The following is a 20940-nucleotide window of genomic DNA, read 5'->3' on the forward strand; positions in this document are numbered from 1 at the left end:
TAGGGTGGCAGCTGTGGTGCGGGGGTGGTGTTCCCCCCCTCCCCGCCCCCTGCTCTCGGGGTCACCGGCGTCCCTGCGGTCCGTAGCATGTGCCCGTGCTGCTGTCTTGAACCGTGCTTGATGCTTGCGCCCACTGCGACGCACTTGGCCACTGCTCTGCCGCTCATCGTTATTATCTGCATGGAGGGGCTCGTGCCGCGTCGCACAGCTCTGCGCGCGTGAACACACACGCACACACACACACGCAAGGCTGCCGAGAACAGGGCAGCGCCTCGCCCGTCGCCGCTTGTCTGCGCTCTTTGTGGGGGGTCGTGCGCGCACGTGCCTTTGTGCGTGCAGGGGTGGCTGACGCGTGTGCGTCGCGCTCCCTCCTCGTGCAGCCCGCTGCCTGGTGATGCTGCGCTGTGCCCCTAGCAAGCTGTTCCGAGCCACGCCGCTGCTGCGTGTGTGGGCCGCGGAGGAGGACGACGCGAGCGCCCCGCGGACAACCTTCAGGAACGTGAGGCCTGGCCGGCTGCTGCGGCTGTGGCGCCAGATGCGGCACCGCGCATGGATGCTGTACGCGTGGGATGAGGAGTGGGTGTCGCCGATGCAGGAGGGCTACCTGCACCAGCAGCGTCTCGAGCAGGTGTGCTTCGCGCCGCTGTCCGCGTACGGCGTGGTGCCTGGCAGCTACTGCGATCCACTGCTGTACAACACGAAGAGCACGTCGCCGTTCCGGTGGCACGTGGCGAACGTGCAGGGCGACATTGTCGGACACTGGTACATGGACGCCGACGAGCTGTTCCGCATCGAGGACTGGCAGCCGAGGGAGCCGGACGACCCGCTGGAGATGTTCCCGCGACCGCCGCCGATGCTGCTGCGGTGGGACGAGTCGGTGGACGAGCACGGCAACCGCGCGTTCCGGTACAGGTACCACTACGATATGATGGGCCCCACGGGCAAGTGGGAGGCGTACCCGCGGTGCCCCTTCTCTCACCTTTACCATGGCGGGCCAGACCAGCACGGACGCGCTGAGGGGTACGGCTTCCAGCAGGGCCACCTCCTGCGCTGCGACGAGGCGGAGGAGGAGGTGCTGCGCCGCATCATGGAGGGGGAGGACAGGGAGTGGGAGATGGTGAAGCGGACGGAGGCGGTGCAGGAGCCGTGGTCGTACCCGGGCAAGATCCGCCCGAGGGACTTTGAGGGGGCGGTGGAGCGTGCGAAGGCGCGGTTCCGCGAGCGGGTCCGACACGGCAAGGAGACGGACCCGAGCGAGGACCCCGAGTACGACCTTGTTCAGGCCAGCGAGTACGTGGAGCCGCGCGATGGGCGGCGGGCGGAATGGCGGCATTTGTGGGCGTCGGGCCGCAAGCCCGGCGAGTCGCTGCCCTTCCACGTAGCGTTCAACGACGGACTGTGCTTCGAGGGGAACGAGGGCGGCCCGCCAGCGCACCCGGCGGCGCACTACGAGGCGACGCCGAAGGGGGCGCCGTACGGGAGGTACGAGGACGCGGACGCCGCTGCAGCCCGCGCAGCTGAAGCGGCGCACAATGCTGCGTGTGAGCAGTCGCTGAGCGAGGCGATGGCGCGGCATCGCAGGCTGTTTGGCGACACGAGCGGCGCGCCGAGCGGGCCGAAGGCGCCTCTGCCGACGGGTTGCCGGCCGATGAGGTGCGCGCCGGGCCCGCCGCTGCCATCTGGCCGCAGCCGGAGCTCGGGCGCCAGAGCAGTGGGCAGCGGGCCCGTGTGTGGCGCAGGGGCGCGTGATGGGGAGAGCGAGGGGGAGGGGCGCGGTGGTGAGGCGCCTCTCGGTTACGGTGTGCGCGCGTGCTCATGGCGGCGGCGGGAGGGGTGGGTGTGACGACGGCGAGGCACGCTCGGCACGGGTGCCGCCTCGTCTCTCTGTCCTTTGGGAGTTTGGCCGCCGCCCGCCACGCGCCTGCTGCTGGCGCCCCGCCGGCACCGTCTGCGCGGCACCTCCGCTCCCCTCTGGTGCCTTGCAAGACCAGCATTCGGTGTGGCATTGGGCGGGCGGGTGCGGGTGCGACGGCGGCGCTAGGGCTGCCCTGCGTCGCGCCGCTTGCGCATGTGTGCCAACGGACCGTCCTCCGCCTTCCCTCACTCGTCTCGGCTCGCCGCCTCCCGCGTCTCCTGGTTGGCATGCGCTGCTGAGCTCGTAGCGGCTCGGGCAATGGGAGGCGGAGGCGGCGGCCGCTGCGGAACGCGAGAGGCGGCGATGGGTGCACGCTGGGTGAAGGGGCGCGGCGCGGTGGACGATCGTGCGCCGTCACCCTCTCCCTGCCCTGCGATCTGCTCCCGCTGATGCGCGACTGCCGACGGTGCCGATCCCCTGCCTTCCGTCTCCTCTACGCGTCCTTGCGTGTCTCTCGGCAGGCCTCGGGGCATTGCGCACGCACCCACACATACACGTGCGTGCGTCTGTGCGCGTGCGCGTGTGCCTCTCTTGCTGGCCGTGCAGCGGGCGCATGCAGCCACACAGGCCCGCATGTCCCTCCCCGTCTCGCTCTCCCCGGCCTCCCGCACCGCCGCCCGCGCCCGGTGCGCTGCTTGCGTGCCTCGCCGCCCGTGACATCTGCCTCTGCCTGCTGGTGTGCTGCGCGCCCCCTCGCTTCCCTTCGCGGTGCGCCTCCTCCCTCTCCTCCTCCCCGCCCCGCGCCACACACGTGCACGTGTGTCTCTCTCAGCGCATGCCCGGAGACATGGGCAACGCCGCCCGCCCCGCCAGAGCCATGCACGCGCGTCGGCTCCCCTGACCGCCTGTGCTGACGAGCAGCTGCGGAGGGAGGGGGAGGCGAACGGATGCCGGTGAGGCTGTGCGTGCCGATGGAGGGTGTCCCGATGCCGCGCTGCCGCCCGTGCCGCCGTCGCGGTGGCGTTGCGGGTGTCCCTTGTCTGGTTTGCTACGCGGCTGCGTGCTGAGCGGAGGCGTGTGCGGCGGCGTGCACAGCGACGGCGCGGCTGCAGCTGCCTCGCACATCCTTCTCTCTCTCTCTGTGTGACGTGCATGACAATGGTATGCGGTGGCTGGTGGGGCTGCGCATGGGCGCTCGCCTCTCTCCCCCATGCGGGCTCGACTGCTCCGTGTTGTCAGCGCGCTTGCCCACCGCCCCCACGCGTGTGTGCGCGCGCTCTGGTGCTGCTGCCGCTGGCGCTGCGGTGTCTGTGCAGGGGCCGCGCCACGCACACGCACGGGAGTGAGGGGGAGCCGCAGCGACCGACCAGACGGAGCGGACGGGCGGACGGGGGCGCACCCGCCCGCTGGTCATGCTCTCTCTTTCGCTGGCCGCCCACTCCACGCCGCTGGTCTGTGCGGAGCTCCGCGCTGCGTATGGCTCGCCCCTCCCTGCCCCTCCCTTCCCCTCGCCTCCTCCTCATGTGCACCGCTCCCTCCCTCCCCCTCCCTCTCCCTCCCTCTCTATCCTTCGTTGTCACCTCGGCCAACCTTCACGGACACGCAGACGTGCGTGCGCATCCACACTACCCCTCACCTCGCTGCTGCTGTGACAGCTCTACGGACCCTGCCCAGTCGCTGCGCCCCGCTGCTCGCCTCTCTCCCCCGCACGAGGCTACGTACGACGTGTCGGCCCCCTCGCTCTGCCTGGTAAGCTCAGCAGACACCGACGCCCGAGCAATCCCGCCCACGGACCTGCTGCCGCCCCGCTCTGCTCGTGACCCTGGCTGCGAATGGCGCAGTGCGTGCGTCGGTTGGTGCTGGCGGCGACGCTCGCCGCTGCGGTGGCGCTGCTGCTGTGCACGAGCAGTGCGCCGGTGGCGCGTGCTGCTGGGACGGGCGACTTCACTGCGGCGCAGCGGACGAACACGCTGGCGGTGCTGCAGGCGTTTGGGCGTGCGATCCCTAAGCTTGGGGAGAAGTGGGCGGGCAACGACTTCTGCTCGTGGGAGGCCGTCTTGTGCAATGCGCCGGACGTGTACGTGTCGGGAATCAGTCCGACGTATGCCGGCACGCTGCCGGAGATGCCTGTGAACGTCGACTACAGGCACGTCGTGATCAAGCAGCTCGACTTTTCCGAAATGGGGCCGGGGCTGAGCGGGACGCTGCCCGCCTCATGGCACTCGATGACATCTTTGGAGTCGTTGTCGATTGAAAAGTGTGAAAGCATCTCCGGCAGTGTGCCCCCCGAGTGGGGCTCGATGACATCGCTGAGTGTTCTCAATCTGCGGGGCACAGGCATCTCCGGCACGCTGCCGCCCCAGTGGAGTGGGATGTCGAAGGCCCGGTCCCTGCAGCTGCAGGACTGCGACCTGTCCGGCAGTCTGCCCTCTTCGTGGTCTGCGATACCGATGCTGGCTTCCGTCTCTCTTAATGGCAACAAGTTCTGCGGGTGTGTGCCGGACTCGTGGGATCAGAAGGCTGGTCTTGTTGTGGACATCGAGGACAAGCACAAGGGCAGCGACTGCTTGGCTGCTAAGGACTGCACAACGACCACCACTAAGCCCTCCGCCACGACAGCGACCACCCCGAACCTCACTAACTTTCCCCCTACGCCGAGGACCACGACTGAGCCGCTTACCACAACCAGCACTGAGGCACCGGCTGAACCCACAACCACCACTGAGGCACCGGCTGAACCCACGACCACTGCTACCCCAACAAACACGCCGACTCCTGCACCAGAGACGGAGTGCGAGGTGGATGGGTGTGAGGTGTGCGAGGGGGACTCCGCTGCGAGGTGCGCGAGGTGCCGTGAGGACTACTTCCTGACGGACGAGAAGACGTGCCTGAAGCACAACGATGGCGGTGTTGCTGCTGTGTCGAGCGGAGTGGCAGCAGCAGCTGTTGTGTGCGTGGCTGTGCTGTTCAGCGTGGGGCTGGCGGCGTGAGGACGCTGCTGCTGTCGCGCGCAGGCAGTGGCCCCCGCTGCGTGGCACACGACTGTCTGCGTGCTTGCGTGCAGCGCCGCCCCCTGCATCGGCGTGCGCGTGCGTGTCTCTGTGAGCATGGCTGCCAGTGGTGCCCTCGCTCCTGCCTCTCGGTGCCTCTGCCTCTCTCTGCGTGTTGATGCTGTGGGCTGTGTGTGGGGCTCTCATGCGGCGCTGCTGCTCCCGCGGTGTCGCTCCTCTGCCCCGACTCTCTCTGCTGCCCTCCTCTCTCACATGCGGGCGAGGGAGGGGTGGCACGTGCGCGCGCGCCGCTGCGCTTGCGAGTGTGCTGTGCACTGCCGTGCGCTCTCTCCTCTTTCTCTTTCCATTCGCTTGTCTTCTCTCTTCTCCCCCCTCCCCCGCACTGCGGTCTCCCCTCCTCTGCCGTGCGGTGCGCAGACGAGGGATATGCCGCTGTGCCTCCCCCCTTTCATGGAGCGCCGAGCCGATCCCCCTTCGGCCTCGCTCCTCGCTCCCCCCGTGTAGGCCCTGTCTGTTGCACATCTCGTTGGACCGTCTCTTCGTGTTGCCTCGGCGCCTCGTCCGCAGAGCCGCGTTCGCGTGTGCCGCCTCTCAGACTTCAGCCTTACTGTGATTGTCTTCTCACAGTGCGTCTCCGTGTGTGTGTGTGTGCCAGCACGCACCGCCTCTTCCATGTATGTCCTTGCTTGCTCTGGTGTGCCACCCTCCCGCTGCCTCCCACAATCCGTAGATGTGCGCATGGCCGTGTGGAGGCGACATCGGTGCCCCTCCTCCCCTCTCCTTCCTCATTTTCTGCGTTCGATTTCGTGGGCGGCGCATCCATGTATACATATATATATATACATGCAGATGTATGTATATGTATGTGCGTGTATCCGCGTGGTGCGCCACGCTCTCTTGCCCGCCTTCCCTGTGCTTGCCACTCGCTCTGGGCGCGCTGGCGGCTGGCGCCGGGTGGTGGCCGTGCGGAGGTGGGCGGCGGCCCTCCCCTATTTCTCTGTTTCTCTGTTTCCCCTTCGAGTCAACAAACGAGAGCTGCTCGGCCCCGTGACCCCGACCCGTGCTGTGGGAGGGGGAAACGTGTTGTGGTAACGCCGATGACGGTGGGCGTTGTGGCGAGGACCGCGCGCGGATGCTGTCGCGACGGTGGTGCGCAGCGCGGGCCTCTGGACACGCGTGCGTGCCGTCTCTCCCCACCGATGCTCCTCTCCCTGCCTGCCCAGACATCTTCTCTCTCTGCCTGCCCTCCCCCTCCGCCGCGCCTGAGCCCTGCGCACTGCCTGCCCGGCTGCGTGCATGTGTGTGTCCCCGTCTGTGCCCAGCGCACCACTCATTCACAGGGAGGACAGCGCCGCCGCCAGCAGTGTGCCTGCGCGCACGCCGACGGCGAGGAGAGACCCGACAGCACCCAACGGCCGAGCTGCGCCCTGCCTCGCTCGTCTCCTCCCGCTGCACATCTCGCACAGGTGCTCCGCTCTCTCCCTGCCCCTCTTTGCTGTCCTCGATGGCGTGCGCCACCTCCCCCCTCCGCCGACTCGGCGGGGCTCGTTAGGATGGCAACTGTGGTGCGGGGGTGGTGTTCCCCCCCTCCCCGCCCCCTGCTCTCGGGGTCACCGGCGTCCCTGCGGTCCGTAGCATGTGCCCGTGCTGCTGTCTTGAACCGTGCTTGATGCTTGCGCCCACTGCGACGCACTTGGCCACTGCTCTGCCGCTCATCGTTATTATCTGCATCGAGGGGCTCGTGCCGCGTCGCACAGCTCTGCGCGCGTGAACACACACGCACACACACACACGCAAGGCTGCCGAGAACAGGGCAGCGCCTCGCCCGTCGCCGCTTGTCTGCGCTCTTTGTGGGGGGTCGTGCGCGCACGTGCCTTTGTGCGTGCAGGGGTGGCTGACGCGTGTGCGTCGCGCTCCCTCCTCGTGCAGCCCGCTGCCTGGTGATGCTGCGCTGTGCCCCTAGCAAGCTGTTCCGCGCCACGCCGCTGCTGCGTGTGTGGGCCGCGGAGGAGGACGACGCGAGCGCCCCGCGGACAACCTTCAGGAACGTGAGGCCTGGCCGGCTGCTGCGGCTGTGGCGCCAGATGCGGCACCGCGCATGGATGCTGTACGCGTGGGATGAGGAGTGGGTGTCGCCGATGCAGGAGGGCTACCTGCACCAGCAGCGTCTCGAGCAGGTGTGCTTCGCGCCGCTGTCCGCGTACGGCGTGGTGCCTGGCAGCTACTGCGATCCACTGCTGTACAACACGAAGCGCACGTCGCCGTTCCGGTGGCACGTGGCGAACGTGCAGGGCGACATTGTCGGACACTGGTACATGGACGCCGACGAGCTGTTCCGCATCGAGGACTGGCAGCCGAGGGAGCCGGACGACCCGCTGGAGATGTTCCCGCGACCGCCGCAGATGCTGCTGCGGTGGGACGAGTCGGTGGACGAGCACGGCAACCGCGCGTTCCGGTACAGGTACCACTACGATATGATGGGCCCCACGGGCAAGTGGGAGGCGTACCCGCGGTGCCCCTTCTCTCACCTTTACCATGGCGGGTCAGACCAGCACGGACGCGCTGAGGGGTACGGCTTCCAGCAGGGCCACCTCCTGCGCTGCGACGAGGCGGAGGAGGAGGTGCTGCGCCGCATCATGGAGGGGGAGGACAGGGAGTGGGAGATGGTGAAGCGGACGGAGGCGGTGCAGGAGCCGTGGTCGTACCCGGGCAAGATCCGCCCGAGGGACTTTGAGGGGGCGGTGGAGCGTGCGAAGGCGCGGTTCCGCGAGCGGGTCCGACACGGCAAGGAGACGGACCCGAGCGAGGACCCCGAGTACGACCTTGTTCAGGCCAGCGAGTACGTGGAGCCGCGCGATGGGCGGCGGGCGGAATGGCGGCATTTGTGGGCGTCGGGCCGCAAGCCCGGCGAGTCGCTGCCCTTCCACGTAGCGTTCAACGACGGACTGTGCTTCGAGGGGAACGAGGGCGGCCCGCCAGCGCACCCGGCGGCGCACTACGAGGCGACGCCGAAGGAGGCGCCGTACGGGAGGTACGAGGACGCGGACGCCGCTGCAGCCCGCGCAGCTGAAGCGGCGCACAATGCTGCGTGTGAGCAGTCGCTGAGCGAGGCGATGGCGCGGCATCGCAGGCTGTTTGGCGACACGAGCGGCGCGCCGAGCGGGCCGAAGGCGCCTCTGCCGACGGGTTGCCGGCCGATGAGGTGCGCGCCGGGCCCGCCGCTGCCATCTGGCCGCAGCCGGAGCTCGGGCGCCAGAGCAGTGGGCAGCGGGCCCGTGTGTGGCGCAGGGGCGCGTGATGGGGAGAGCGAGGGGGAGGGGCGCGGTGGTGAGGCGCCTCTCGGTTACGGTGTGCGCGCGTGCTCATGGCGGCGGCGGGAGGGGTGGGTGTGACGACGGCGAGGCACGCTCGGCACGGGTGCTGCCTCGTCTCTCTGTCCTTTGGGAGTTTGGCCGCCGCCCGCCACGCGCCTGCTGCTGGCGCCCCGCCGGCACCGTCTGCGCGGCACCTCCGCTCCCCTCTGGTGCCTTGCAAGACCAGCATTCGGTGTGGCATTGGGCGGGCGGGTGCGGGTGCGACGGCGGCGCTAGGGCTGCCCTGCGTCGCGCCGCTTGCGCATGTGTGCCAACGGACCGTCCTCCGCCTTCCCTCACTCGTCTCGGCTCGCCGCCTCCCGCGTCTCCTGGTTGGCATGCGCTGCTGAGCTCGTAGCGGCTCGGGCAATGGGAGGCGGAGGCGGCGGCCGCTGCGGAACGCGAGAGGCGGCGATGGGTGCACGCTGGGTGAAGGGGCGCGGCGCGGTGGACGATCGTGCGCCGTCACCCTCTCCCTGCCCTGCGATCTGCTCCCGCTGATGCGCGACTGCCGACGGTGCCGATCCCCTGCCTTCCGTCTCCTCTACGCGTCCTTGCGTGTCTCTCGGCAGGCCTCGGGGCATCGCGCACGCACCCACACATACACGTGCGTGCGTCTGTGCGCGTGCGCGTGTGCCTCTCTTGCTGGCCGTGCAGCGGGCGCATGCAGCCACACAGGCCCGCATGTCCCTCCCCGTCTCGCTCTCCCCGGCCTCCCGCACCGCCGCCCGCGCCCGGTGCGCTGCTTGCGTGCCTCGCCGCCCGTGACATCTGCCTCTGCCTGCTGGTGTGCTGCGCGCCCCCTCGCTTCCCTTCGCGGTGCGCCTCCTCCCTCTCCTCCTCCCCGCCCCGCGCCACACACGTGCACGTGTGTCTCTCTCAGCGCATGCCCGGAGACATGGGCAACGCCGCCCGCCCCGCCAGAGCCATGCACGCGCGTCGGCTCCCCTGACCGCCTGTGCTGACGAGCAGCTGCGGAGGGAGGGGGAGGCGAACGGATGCCGGTGAGGCTGTGCGTGCCGATGGAGGGTGTCCCGATGCCGCGCTGCCGCCCGTGCCGCCGTCGCGGTGGCGTTGCGGGTGTCCCTTGTCTGGTTTGCTACGCGGCTGCGTGCTGAGCGGAGGCGTGTGCGGCGGCGTGCACAGCGACGGCGCGGCTGCAGCTGCCTCGCACATCCTTCTCTCTCTCTCTGTGTGTGACGTGCATGACAATGGTATGCGGTGGCTGGTGGGGCTGCGCATGGGCGCTCGCCTCTCTCCCCCATGCGGGCTCGACTGCTCCGTGTTGTCAGCGCGCTTGCCCACCGCCCCCACGCGTGTGTGCGCGCGCTCTGGTGCTGCTGCCGCTGGCGCTGCGGTGTCTGTGCAGGGGCCGCGCCACGCACACGCACGGGAGTGAGGGGGAGCCGCAGCGACCGACCAGACGGAGCGGACGGGCGGACGGGGGCGCACCCGCCCGCTGGTCATGCTCTCTGTTTCGCTGGCCGCCCACTCCACGCCGCTGGTCTGTGCGGAGCTCCGCGCTGCGTATGGCTCGCCCCTCCCTGCCCCTCCCTTCCCCTCGCCTCCTCCTCATGTGCACCGCTCCCTCCCTCCCCCTCCCTCTCCCTCCCTCTCTATCCTTCGTTGTCACCTCGGCCAACCTTCACGGACACGCAGACGTGCGTGCGCATCCACACTACCCCTCACCTCGCTGCTGCTGTGACAGCTCTACGGACCCTGCCCAGTCGCTGCGCCCCGCTGCTCGCCTCTCTCCCCCGCACGAGGCTACGTACGACGTGTCGGCCCCCTCGCTCTGCCTGGTAAGCTCAGCAGACACCGACGCCCGAGCAATCCCGCCCACGGACCTGCTGCCGCCCCGCTCTGCTCGTGACCCTGGCTGCGAATGGCGCAGTGCGTGCGTCGGTTGGTGCTGGCGGCGACGCTCGCCGCTGCGGTGGCGCTGCTGCTGTGCACGAGCAGTGCGCCGGTGGCGCGTGCTGCTGGGACGGGCGACTTCACTGCGGCGCAGCGGACGAACACGCTGGCGGTGCTGCAGGCGTTTGGGCGTGCGATCCCTAAGCTTGGGGAGGTGTGGAAGGGCGACGACTTCTGCTCGTGGGACCACCTACTGTGTTTGCCCTTGAGCGTTACCATACGTGTTTTTGTTTTCACGTATGCCGGCACGCTGCCGGAGATGCCTGTGAACGTCGACTACGGGCACGTCATGATCGGGAACCTGGGGCTCTGGAATATGCCACAAGTGGTCGGGACGCTGCCCGCGTCATGGCACTTGATGAAGCGGTTGACATCTTTGGTAATTGAAGACTTTGACAGTATCACCGGCAGCCTGCCGCCTGAGTGGAGCTCGATGCCTAATTTACAGACTCTGCAGGTGAGGCGACTAAAACTGAGCGGTACGTTGCCTGCGGACTGGAGCTCTTTGAAATCACTGTCGAACGTCGTTCTTGAGGACATGCCGATCACAGGCTTGTTGCCCCCGGAGTGGGGCTCGCTGGAGAGAATACAGCAGCTGGTTCTACGGAAATTGAAGCTGACCGGCCCTCTCCCTCCTCAGTGGAGCCCAATGAAGGCATTGCGGTTTCTTACTCTGGATGGCACGAATCTATCCGGCACGCTGCCGCCCCAGTGGAGCGCGATGGCATCGGTGATATCTCTTAATCTGGAGGGTACTGAGGTCTCTGGCACGCTGCCGCCTAAGTGGATATCGATGAGCAGGCTGCAAACTCTGAATCTGCGGCGCACGAAAGTATCCGGCACTCTGCCGCCCGAATGGAGTTCTATGGGCAGCCTGGCGAACCTTCAACTTTCTCTTACTCAGGTCTCCGGCACGCTGCCGCCCCAGTGGAGCTCGATGAGAAAGCTTACGCAGCTGCTGCTCACCGATACTTTGTTGTCCGGCACGCTTCCTGCTGAGTGGAGTGCGCTGCAGTCGCTTGTTATACTGCAGCTGTCCGGCAGTAAGTTCTCCGGCACGCTGCCGCCCCAGTGGAGTGGGATGTCGAAGGCCCGGTCCCTGCAGCTGCAGGACTGCGACCTGTCCGGCAGTCTGCCCTCTTCGTGGTCTGCGATACCGATGCTGGCTTCCGTCTCTCTTAAGGGCAACAAGTTCTGCGGGTGTGTGCCGGACTCGTGGGATCAGAAGGCTGGTCTTGTTGTGGACATCGAGGACAAGCACAAGGGCAGCGACTGCTTGGCTGGTAAGGACTGCACAACGACCACCACTAAGCCGCCCACGACGACAACGACCACGACGACAACGACGACCACTAAGCCGCCCACGACGACAACGACCACCACTAAGCCGCCCACGACGACAACGACCACGACGACAACGACGACCACTAAGCCGCCCACGACGACAACGACCACCACTAAGCCGCCCACGACGACAACGACCACCACTAAGCCGCCCACGACGACAACGACCACGACGACAACGACGACCACTAAGCCGCCCACGACGACAACGACCACGACGACAACGACCACCACTAAGCCGCCCACGACGACAACGACCACGACGACAACGACCACCACTAAGCCGCCCACGACGACAACGACCACCACTAAGCCGCCTGCCGCAACCACCACTGAGGCACCGGCTGAACCCACAACCACCACTGAGGCACCGGCTGAACCCACGACCACTGCTACCCCAACAAACACGCCGACTCCTGCACCAGAGACGGAGTGCGAGGTGGATGGGTGTGAGGTGTGCGAGGGGGACTCCGCTGCGAGGTGCGCGAGGTGCCGTGAGGACTACTTCCTGACGGACGAGAAGACGTGCCTGGTGTACTGCGATGGCGGTGTTGCTGCTGTGTCGAGCGGAGTGGCAGCAGCAGCTGTTGTGTGCGTGGCTGTGCTGTTCAGCGTGGGGCTGGCGGCGTGAGGACGCTGCTGCTGTCGCGCGCAGGCAGTGGCCCCCGCTGCGTGGCACACGACTGTCTGCGTGCTTGCGTGCAGCGCCGCCCCCTGCATCGGCGTGCGCGTGCGTGTCTCTGTGAGCATGGCTGCCAGTGGTGCCCTCGCTCCTGCCTCTCGGTGCCTCTGCCTCTCTCGGCGTGTTGATGCTGTGGGCTGTGTGTGGGGCTCTCATGCGGCGCTGCTGCTCCCGCGGTGTCGCTCCTCTGCCCCGACTCTCTCTGCTGCCCTCCTCTCTCACATGCGGGCGAGGGAGGGGTGGCACGTGCGCGCGCGCCGCTGCGCTTGCGAGTGTGCTGTGCACTGCCGTGCGCTCTCTCCTCTTTCTCTTTCCATTCGCTTGTCTTCTCTCTTCTCCCCCCTCCCCCGCACTGCGGTCTCCCCTCCTCTGCCGTGCGGTGCGCAGACGAGGGATATGCCGCTGTGCCTCCCCCCTTTCATGGAGCGCCGAGCCGATCCCCCTTCGGCCTCGCTCCTCGCTCCCCCCGTGTAGGCCCTGTCTGTTGCACATCTCGTTGGACCGTCTCTTCGTGTTGCCTCGGCGCCTCGTCCGCAGAGCCGCGTTCGCGTGTGCCGCCTCTCAGACTTCAGCCTTACTGTGATGGTCTTCTCACAGTGCGTCTCCGTGTGTGTGTGTGTGCCAGCACGCACCGCCTCTTCCATGTATGTCCTTGCTTGCTCTGGTGTGCCACCCTCCCGCTGCCTCCCACAATCCGTAGATGTGCGCATGGCCGTGTGGAGGCGACATCGGTGCCCCTCCTCCCCTCTCCTTCCTCATTTTCTGCGTTCGATTTCGTGGGCGGCGCATCCATGTATACATATATATATACATGCAGATGTATGTATATGTATGTGCGTGTATCCGCGTGGTGCGCCACGCTCTCTTGCCCGCCTTCCCTGTGCTTGCCACTCGCTCTGGGCGCGCTGGCGGCTGGCGCCGGGTGGTGGCCGTGCGGAGGTGGGCGGCGGCCCTCCCCTATTTCTCTGTTTCTCTGTTTCCCCTTCGAGTCAACAAACGAGAGCTGCTCGGCCCCGTGACCCCGACCCGTGCTGTGGGAGGGGGAAACGTGTTGTGGTAACGCCGATGACGGTGGGCGTTGTGGCGAGGACCGTGCGCGGATGCTGTCGCGACGGTGGTGCGCAGCGCGGGCCTCTGGACACGCGTGCGTGCCGTCTCTCCCCACCGATGCTCCTCTCCCTGCCTGCCCAGACATCTTCTCTCTCTGCCTGCCCTCCCCCCCCGCCGCGCCTGAGCCCTGCGCACTGCCTGCCCGGCTGCGTGCATGTGTGTGTCCCCGTCTGTGCCCAGCGCACCACTCATTCACAGGGAGGACAGCGCCGCCGCCAGCAGTGTGCCTGCGCGCACGCCGACGGCGAGGAGAGACCCGACAGCACCCAACGGCCGAGCTGCGCCCTGCCTCGCTCGTCTCCTCCCGCTGCACATCTCGCACAGGTGCTCCGCTCTCTCCCTGCCCCTCTTTGCTGTCCTCGATGGCGTGCGCCACCTCCCCCCTCCGCCGACTCGGCGGGGCTCGTTAGGGTGGCAGCTGTGGTGCGGGGGTGGTGTTCCCCCCCTCCCCGCCCCCTGCTCTCGGGGTCACCGGCGTCCCTGCGGTCCGTAGCATGTGCCCGTGCTGCTGTCTTGAACCGTGCTTGATGCTTGCGCCCACTGCGACGCACTTGGCCACTGCTCTGCCGCTCATCGTTATTATCTGCATGGAGGGGCTCGTGCCGCGTCGCACAGCTCTGCGCGCGTGAACACACACGCACACACACACACGCAAGGCTGCCGAGAACAGGGCAGCGCCTCGCCCGTCGCCGCTTGTCTGCGCTCTTTGTGGGGGGTCGTGCGCGCACGTGCCTTTGTGCGTGCAGGGGTGGCTGACGCGTGTGCGTCGCGCTCCCTCATCGTGCAGCCCGCTGCCTGGTGATGTTGCGCTGTGCCCATAGCAAGCTGTTCCGCGCCACGCCGCTGCTGCGTGTGTGGGCCGCGGAGGAGGACGACGCGAGCGCCCCGCGGACAACCTTCAGGAACGTGAGGCCTGGCCGGCTGCTGCGGCTGTGGCGCCAGATGCGGCACCGCGCATGGATGCTGTACGCGTGGGATGAGGAGTGGGTGTCGCCGATGCAGGAGGGCTACCTGCACCAGCAGCGTCTCGAGCAGGTGTGCTTCGCGCCGCTGTCCGCGTACGGCGTGGTGCCTGGCAGCTACTGCGATCCACTGCTGTACAACACGAAGCGCACGTCGCCGTTCCGGTGGCACGTGGCGAACGTGCAGGGCGACATTGTCGGACACTGGTACATGGACGCCGACGAGCTGTTCCGCATCGAGGACTGGCAGCCGAGGGAGCCGGACGACCCGCTGGAGATGTTCCCGCGACCGCCGCCGATGCTGCTGCGGTGGGACGAGTCGGTGGACGAGCACGGCAACCGCGCGTTCCGGTACAGGTACCACTACGATATGATGGGCCCCACGGGCAAGTGGGAGGCGTACCCGCGGTGCCCCTTCTCTCACCTTTACCATGGCGGGTCAGACCAGCACGGACGCGCTGAGGGGTACGGCTTCCAGCAGGGCCACCTCCTGCGCTGCGACGAGGCGGAGGAGGAGGTGCTGCGCCGCATCATGGAGGGGGAGGACAGGGAGTGGGAGATGGTGAAGCGGACGGAGGCGGTGCAGGAGCCGTGGTCGTACCCGGGCAAGATCCGCCCGAGGGACTTTGAGGGGGCGGTGGAGCGTGCGAAGGCGCGGTACCGCGAGCGGGTCCGACACGGCAAGGAGACGGACCCGAGCGAGGACCCCGAGTACGACCTTGTTCAGGCCAGCGAGTACGTGGAGCCGCGCGATGGGCGGCGGGCGGAATGGCGGCATTTGTGGGCGTCGGGCCGCAAGCCCGGCGAGTCGCTGCCCTTCCACGTAGCGTTCAACGACGGACTGTGCTTCGAGGGGAACGAGGGCGGCCCGCCAGCGCACCCGGCGGCGCACTACGAGGCGACGCCGAAGGGGGCGCCGTACGGGAGGTACGAGGACGCGGACGCCGCTGCAGCCCGCGCAGCTGAAGCGGCGCACAATGCTGCGTGTGAGCAGTCGCTGAGCGAGGCGATGGCGCGGCATCGCAGGCTGTTTGGCGACACGAGCGGCGCGCCGAGCGGGCCGAAGGCGCCTCTGCCGACGGGTTGCCGGCCGATGAGGTGCGCGCCGGGCCCGCCGCTGCCATCTGGCCGCAGCCGGAGCTCGGGCGCCAGAGCAGTGGGCAGCGGGTTATTTTTTTGTTCGCCCACTCTTTTTCGTTTTGCTTTTTCGTGCCTCGTACTCGTGCTTTTATACCCCCACCCTCCGATATTTCTCTTACGACCCCTCCTTCCCCCTCTTCCCTTTCTTTTGCCTCGACATCGTCTTTTCATCGTGGGTATACCGACCAAACGAAGCGGACGGGTGGACGGGGGCGCACCCGCCCGCTGGTCATGCTCTCTGTTTCGCTGGCCGCCCACTCCACGCCGCTGGTCTGTGCGGAGCTCCGCGCTGCGTATGGCTCGCCCCTCCCTGCCCCTCGCCTCCTCCTCATGTGCACCGCTCCCTCCCTCTCCCTCCCTCTCTATCCTTCGTTGTCACCTCGGCCAACCTTCACGGACACGCAGACGTACGTGCGCATCCACACTACCCCTCGCCTCGCTGCTGCTGCTGTGACAGCTCTACGGACCCTGCCCAGTCGCTGCGCCCCGCTGCTCGCCTCTCTCCCCCGCACGAGGCTACGTACGACGTGTCGGCCCCCTCGCTCTGCCTGGTAAGCTCAGCAGACACCGACGCCCGAGCAATCCCGCCCACGGACCTGCTGCCGCCCCGCTCTGCTCGTGACCCTGGCTGCGAATGGCGCAGTGCGTGCGTCGGCTGGTGCTGGCGGCGACGCTCGCCGCTGCGGTGGCGCTGCTGCTGTGCACGAGCAGTGCGCCGGTGGCGCGTGCTGCTGGGACGGGCGACTTCACTGAGGAGCAGCGGACAAACACGCTGGCGGTGCTGCAGGCGTTTGGGCGTGCGATCCCTGAGCTTGAGAAGAAGTGGACGGGCAACGACTTCTGCTCGTGGGACCACGTAGCGTGCGTGTCAGTCAACGTCTTCGTAGGTCTCAATGTTTCGACGTATGCCGGCACGCTGCCGGAGATGCCTGTGGGCGTCAAATACAGGCACGTCATGATCCGGGACCTGGGGTTCTGGAATATGCTAAAACTGGTCGGGACGCTGCCGGACAGCTGGAGCAAACTGGAAGGACTGACTTCCCTTACGTTGTTGGGCTGCGGCGTGAGCGGGACACTGCCCGCCTCATGGAGCTCGATGGTTCGTTTACGTGCCTTGACTGTGGGAAATTGCAGGCACCTCACCGGCAGCCTGCCTTCTGAGTGGAGCTGGCTGCCTAATTTACAGACTCTGGTGCTGAGGCAACTGCAGCTGAGCGGTACGCTGCCGGCTGAGTGGAGTCGGATGAAGTTCGTAACTACGCTGGAGATCGCTGCAGCTGGCAGCTTCACCGGCACGCTGCCGGCTGAGTGGGGCTCGATGAAAGCGCTGACGAATCTGTATCTGACCGATTTGCCGATTGGTGGCAGTCTGCCACCCGAGTGGGGCTCGATGAGACGGCTGGTGAATCTGTATCTGGGCGATTTGCCGATTGGTGGCAGTCTGCCACCCGAGTGGGGCTCGACGGCCGTCCTCAGAAAGCTGAAGATCTGGGAATTGCCGTTGGCCGGCCCCCTTCCTCCTCAATGGGGCTCGCTAGTGGGGCTGCAGACTCTTTCTCTGCGGGACACAAACATCTCCGGCACGCTGCCGCCCGAATGGAGCTCGATGAGAGCGCTGAGGGGTCTTAAGCTGCGGGGCAAGAAGTTCTCCGGTACACTGCCGCCCCAGTGGAGCTCATTGGCATTGCTGATCCGTCTCGATCTGGAGGGTACTCAGGTCTCCGGCGCGCTGCCGCCCCAGTGGGTCTCATTGGCATCGCTGAGAACTCTTGATCTGGAGGGTACTCAGGTCTCCGGCACACTGCCCCCGGGATGGAGTGAGATGAAATCGCTGACCAATCTCTATCTGGAGGGTACTGAGGTCTCCGGCAGTCTGCCGCCCCAGTGGAGCTCAATGGCATCGCTGACCAGTCTCTATCTGGAGGGTACTCAGGTCTCCGGCAGTCTGCCGCCCGAGTGGAGCTCAATGAAATCGCTGAGAACCCTTGATCTGGAGGGTACTCAGGTCTCCGGCAGGCTGCCGCCCGAGTGGAGCAGGATGTTGAGTGCCGAGAACCTGCAGCTGGAGCACTGCGACCTGTCCGGCAGTCTGCCGCCCGAGTGGTCTGCGATGCGACAGCTGCGTCTTGTCGGACTGAGGGGCAACCACTTCTGCGGGTGTGTGCCGGACTCGTGGGGCAAGAATGCTGGTCTCCTTGTAAGAATCGAGGACGAGCACAAGGGCAAATACTGCAGGCTCGGTAACGACTGCCGCACGACTGAACCCACCACCACTGCTACCCCAACAAACACGCCTACTCCTGCGCCCGCTCCTTAGATGGAGTGCGAGGTGGATGGGTGTGAGGTGTGCGAGGGGGACTCCGCTGCGAGGTACGCCAGGTGTCGTGAGGACTACTTCCTGACGGACGAGAGGACGTGCCTGGTGTACTGCGATGGCGGCGCTGCGGCCGCGTCGAGCGGAGTGGCGGCAGCAGCTGTTGTGTGCGTGGTGGTGCTGCTGCTCTCGCGGTGTCGCTCCTCTGCCCTGACTCTCTGTTGCCCGCGTGCGTGCTTGTGGGCTGATGGAGGCGGAACGTGTGCGGGTGTGGAGCGGGGCAGCAGCTGGAGAGAGGGGGAGGGCGATAGCCGAGGGGCAAGGGCCGCGGGGTTTGTGCGGCCATGTGCGGGTGTGCGGCACCCGGGGCGACGCGGGCATCGACTTCGGACCGACAGCCCGCACGCCTTCCCTCGCCTCCGCGTCCCCCCTCGAGCACGCGATGGCGGCGCTGGCGCGCCTTGCGCTGCTGTGCACTCGTGCGCCCGCCCCGCCGCTTCTTTTCCGTTTGTGTTGTGTTGGCTCTCCTCCTCCCTCTCGTTGATGTCCGTCTGCGCGTGTGGCTGCCGGGCTCGCCCTCCCTCGCTGCCTCGTTGCACGTGAGAGCGGCGCACCCACGGCTGCTGCGGCGCACACACAAGGCAGCGTGTATGGTGTCTTGGTGCGACTTCTTCTTTGCGGCCCCGCTCTCCGGCACCTTGTTGCTCGGGCACTTCGGTGGCGTGCGCTCTGTCCCCCGCTCCTGCCGCGTGTTGTGATGCGCTGCTGCGCTGAGGATGCGTGCCCACGGCCTGCGAGCACGGCTGCTGGAGGAGCAGCAGCCGCAATGGCATGCCGCAGGGTGTGGGTGTGGGGTGCAGTGCTGCTCAGGTGAGGCGGACCCCTCTTATCCGTGGTGCCTCCGCTCCCCCTCGGCGCGACGCCCTCGCTGCCCTCTCACCCCCGCCTGCCACAGGAGAGACGGACGGCCACACGCGGACGCAGACACCCCATCGTGCACGGTTTGTGCGTTCTCCCGCTGCCGCGCCGGCACGGGTGTACGGGGACGCGGGGGCGTGCGCATGCAGGCGCGTGTGTGCGTGCCGGCTCGTGTCTGTCGCGCTCTCTGTGACCAGCACTCGGCACCCGCGCCAATCGGATGTGTGCATGGCGGTGGAGGCTCGCCGTGAACAGCGGGTGCGGACGTCCGCGACTCGCCGTCTGCCGTGCGGTCTGCTGTGCTGCTGCACCTCGGGGTCCGCCTTCTCCCCCACGGCGGGCGAGCGAGCCTCTGCTGCCGCGTGGGCGACGCACGCGTGCACCGTCCCGGGCCTCGTCAACGGGCTGCGATAGCGGTGCTCTGTTTTGGCGGTGTGGGCCGGTGCTGCGGAGGCGGTCAGAGCTGGCGGGGGGCATCGGCGCGGTGCGCAGGCGCCTGGTGTGGCTGCGCCGGCACGCCTTGCCGCGCCCCTTGCGCCGCTGCCATCGGCGGCTTCGTCGCTGACGCTGCCGCTGGCACGCGCGCTCGGGCCGTCTTTGCAGCAGCGGTGGTGTGCCGGAGTCAGCGGCACGCCGTCGAACCCTGACTGGCGCCTCCGCCAGGTGCGACGGGGAAGCTGGAGGATGGGGAGGACGTGCGCGCCCTCGTGGGTGCCATGCGGGGATGCGCGTGCGGTGGCGCTTTACTGCGCTGCGTGGTGAGGCTCGGTGCACGCGGCGCGATGGCATGCACCCTCGCTATCGGGCCATGCCGCTGTGCGTACGCGGCGTGTGAGCAGGCCCGTGCTCTCCCGTGCACCTTGCCCCTCTCCCCCCACCCTCCTCTCTCGCATGCCGGTGAGGGAGGGGTGGCACGTGCGCGCGTGCCGCTGCGCTTGCGAGCGTGTCCGTGTGTGGGCCTTCAGCACGTGATCCCGTCACGCCTTCTCGGGCTGTCTCTGGCGGCGTTGAGGGCGGTGTGCCCCTCCCTCGGAGCAGCGTCGCACTCTCTTCCACGCGTCTGCGCGCGCTGCTTCTTGTGCTGCGCACTGCCGTGCGCTCTCTCCTCTTTCTCTTTCCGTTCGCTTGTCTTCTCTCTTCTCCCCCCTCCCCCGCACTGCGGTCTCCCCTCCTCTGCCGTGCGGTGCGCAGACGAGGGATATGCCGCTGTGCCTCCCCCCTTTCATGGAGCGCCGAGCCGATCCCCCTTCGGCCTCGCTCCTCCCTCCTCCCGTGTAGGCCCTGTCTGTTGCACATCTCGTTGGACCGTCTCTTCGTGTTGCCTCGGCGCCTCGTCCGCAGAGCCGCGTTCGCGTGTGCCGCCTCTCAGACTTCAGCCTTACTGTGATTGTCTTCTCACAGTGCGCCTCCGTGTGTGTGTGTGTGCCAGCACGCACCGCCTCTTCCATGTATGTCCTTGCTTGCTCTGGTGTGCCACCCTCCCGCTGCCTCCCACAATCCGTAGATGTGCGCATGGCCGTGTGAAGGGGACATCGGTGCTCCTCCTCCCCTCTCCTTCCTCATTTTCTGCGTTCAATTTCGTGGGCGGTGCATCCATGTATACATATATATATATATATATATATATGTAGATGTATGTATATGTATGTATATGTATGTGCGTGTATCCGTGTGTGCCAGCACGCGTGTGTCGCGTCACGCTCTCTTGCCCGCCTCTCCTGTGCTTGCCACTCGCTCTGGGCGCGCTGGCGGCTGGCGCCGGGTGGTGGCCGTGCGGAGGTGGGCGGCGGCCCTCCCCTATTTCTCTATTTCTCTGTTTCTCTGTTTCCCCTTCGAGTCAACAAACGAGAGCTGCTCGGCCCCGTGACCCCGACCCGTGCTGTGGGAGGGGGAAACGTGTTGTGGTAACGCCGATGACGGTGGGCGTTGTGGCGAGGACCGCGCGCGGATGCTGTCGCGACGGTGGTGCGCGGCGCGGGCCTCTGGACACGCGTGCGTGCCGTCTCTCCCCACCGATGCTCCTCTCCCTGCCTGCCCAGACATCTTCTCTCTCTGCCTGCCCTCCCCCTCCGCCGCGCCTGAGCCCTGCGCACTGCCTGCCCGGCTGCGTGCATGTGTGTGTCCCCGTCTGTGCCCAGCGCACCACTCATTCACAGGGAGGACAGCGCCGTCGCCAGCAGTGCGCCTGCTGCCACATGCGCCCATGGCGCGCACGAACATGCGCGCACACCGACGGCGAGGAGGAGACCCGACAGCACCCAACGGCCGAGCTGCGCCCTGTGCTGTGAAGCTCTTGCTTCAGTGCCCTCCCTGCCGTGCCGCCGCAACCGCGCC

At 67.3% G+C, this 20940-nt stretch overlaps 6 protein-coding genes across 6 annotated transcripts; all 6 read left to right on the forward strand.

Annotated features, from left to right (window-relative positions):
• Positions 1–394: 394 nt before the first annotated feature.
• Positions 395–1843, forward strand: LMJF_12_0930 (conserved hypothetical protein; the record flags this gene model as incomplete). Its single annotated transcript, XM_001681639.1, has 1 exon — positions 395–1843. The coding sequence occupies one exon, from the start codon at positions 395–397 to the stop codon at positions 1841–1843; it is 1449 nt and encodes a 482-aa protein (XP_001681691.1).
• A 1844-nt stretch (positions 1844–3687) lies between these two features.
• Positions 3688–4845, forward strand: LMJF_12_0940 (promastigote surface antigen protein 2 PSA2; the record flags this gene model as incomplete). Its single annotated transcript, XM_001681640.1, has 1 exon — positions 3688–4845. One exon carries the CDS (start codon positions 3688–3690, stop codon positions 4843–4845), a length of 1158 nt encoding a protein of 385 aa, XP_001681692.1.
• Positions 4846–6809: 1964 nt separating this feature from the next.
• Positions 6810–8258, forward strand: LMJF_12_0950 (conserved hypothetical protein; the record flags this gene model as incomplete). Its single annotated transcript, XM_001681641.1, has 1 exon — positions 6810–8258. One exon carries the CDS (start codon positions 6810–6812, stop codon positions 8256–8258), a length of 1449 nt encoding a protein of 482 aa, XP_001681693.1.
• A 1846-nt stretch (positions 8259–10104) lies between these two features.
• On the forward strand, positions 10105–12111 carry LMJF_12_0960 (putative surface antigen protein 2; the record flags this gene model as incomplete). The annotated part of the gene is made up of 1 exon (XM_001681642.1): positions 10105–12111. The coding sequence occupies one exon, from the start codon at positions 10105–10107 to the stop codon at positions 12109–12111; it is 2007 nt and encodes a 668-aa protein (XP_001681694.1).
• Positions 12112–14073: 1962 nt separating this feature from the next.
• On the forward strand, positions 14074–15828 carry LMJF_12_0970 (conserved hypothetical protein; the record flags this gene model as incomplete). The annotated part of the gene is made up of 1 exon (XM_001681643.1): positions 14074–15828. One exon carries the CDS (start codon positions 14074–14076, stop codon positions 15826–15828), a length of 1755 nt encoding a protein of 584 aa, XP_001681695.1.
• Positions 15829–16008: 180 nt separating this feature from the next.
• LMJF_12_1060 (putative surface antigen protein) lies at positions 16009–17691 on the forward strand (the record flags this gene model as incomplete). The annotated part of the gene is made up of 1 exon (XM_001681644.1): positions 16009–17691. One exon carries the CDS (start codon positions 16009–16011, stop codon positions 17689–17691), a length of 1683 nt encoding a protein of 560 aa, XP_001681696.1.
• Between the last annotated feature and the right edge of the window lie 3249 nt (positions 17692–20940).

Source organism: Leishmania major, chromosome 12 (genome assembly GCF_000002725.2).
Source record: "Leishmania major strain Friedlin complete genome, chromosome 12".
NCBI classification, from domain to species: Eukaryota; Euglenozoa; class Kinetoplastea; order Trypanosomatida; family Trypanosomatidae; genus Leishmania; species Leishmania major.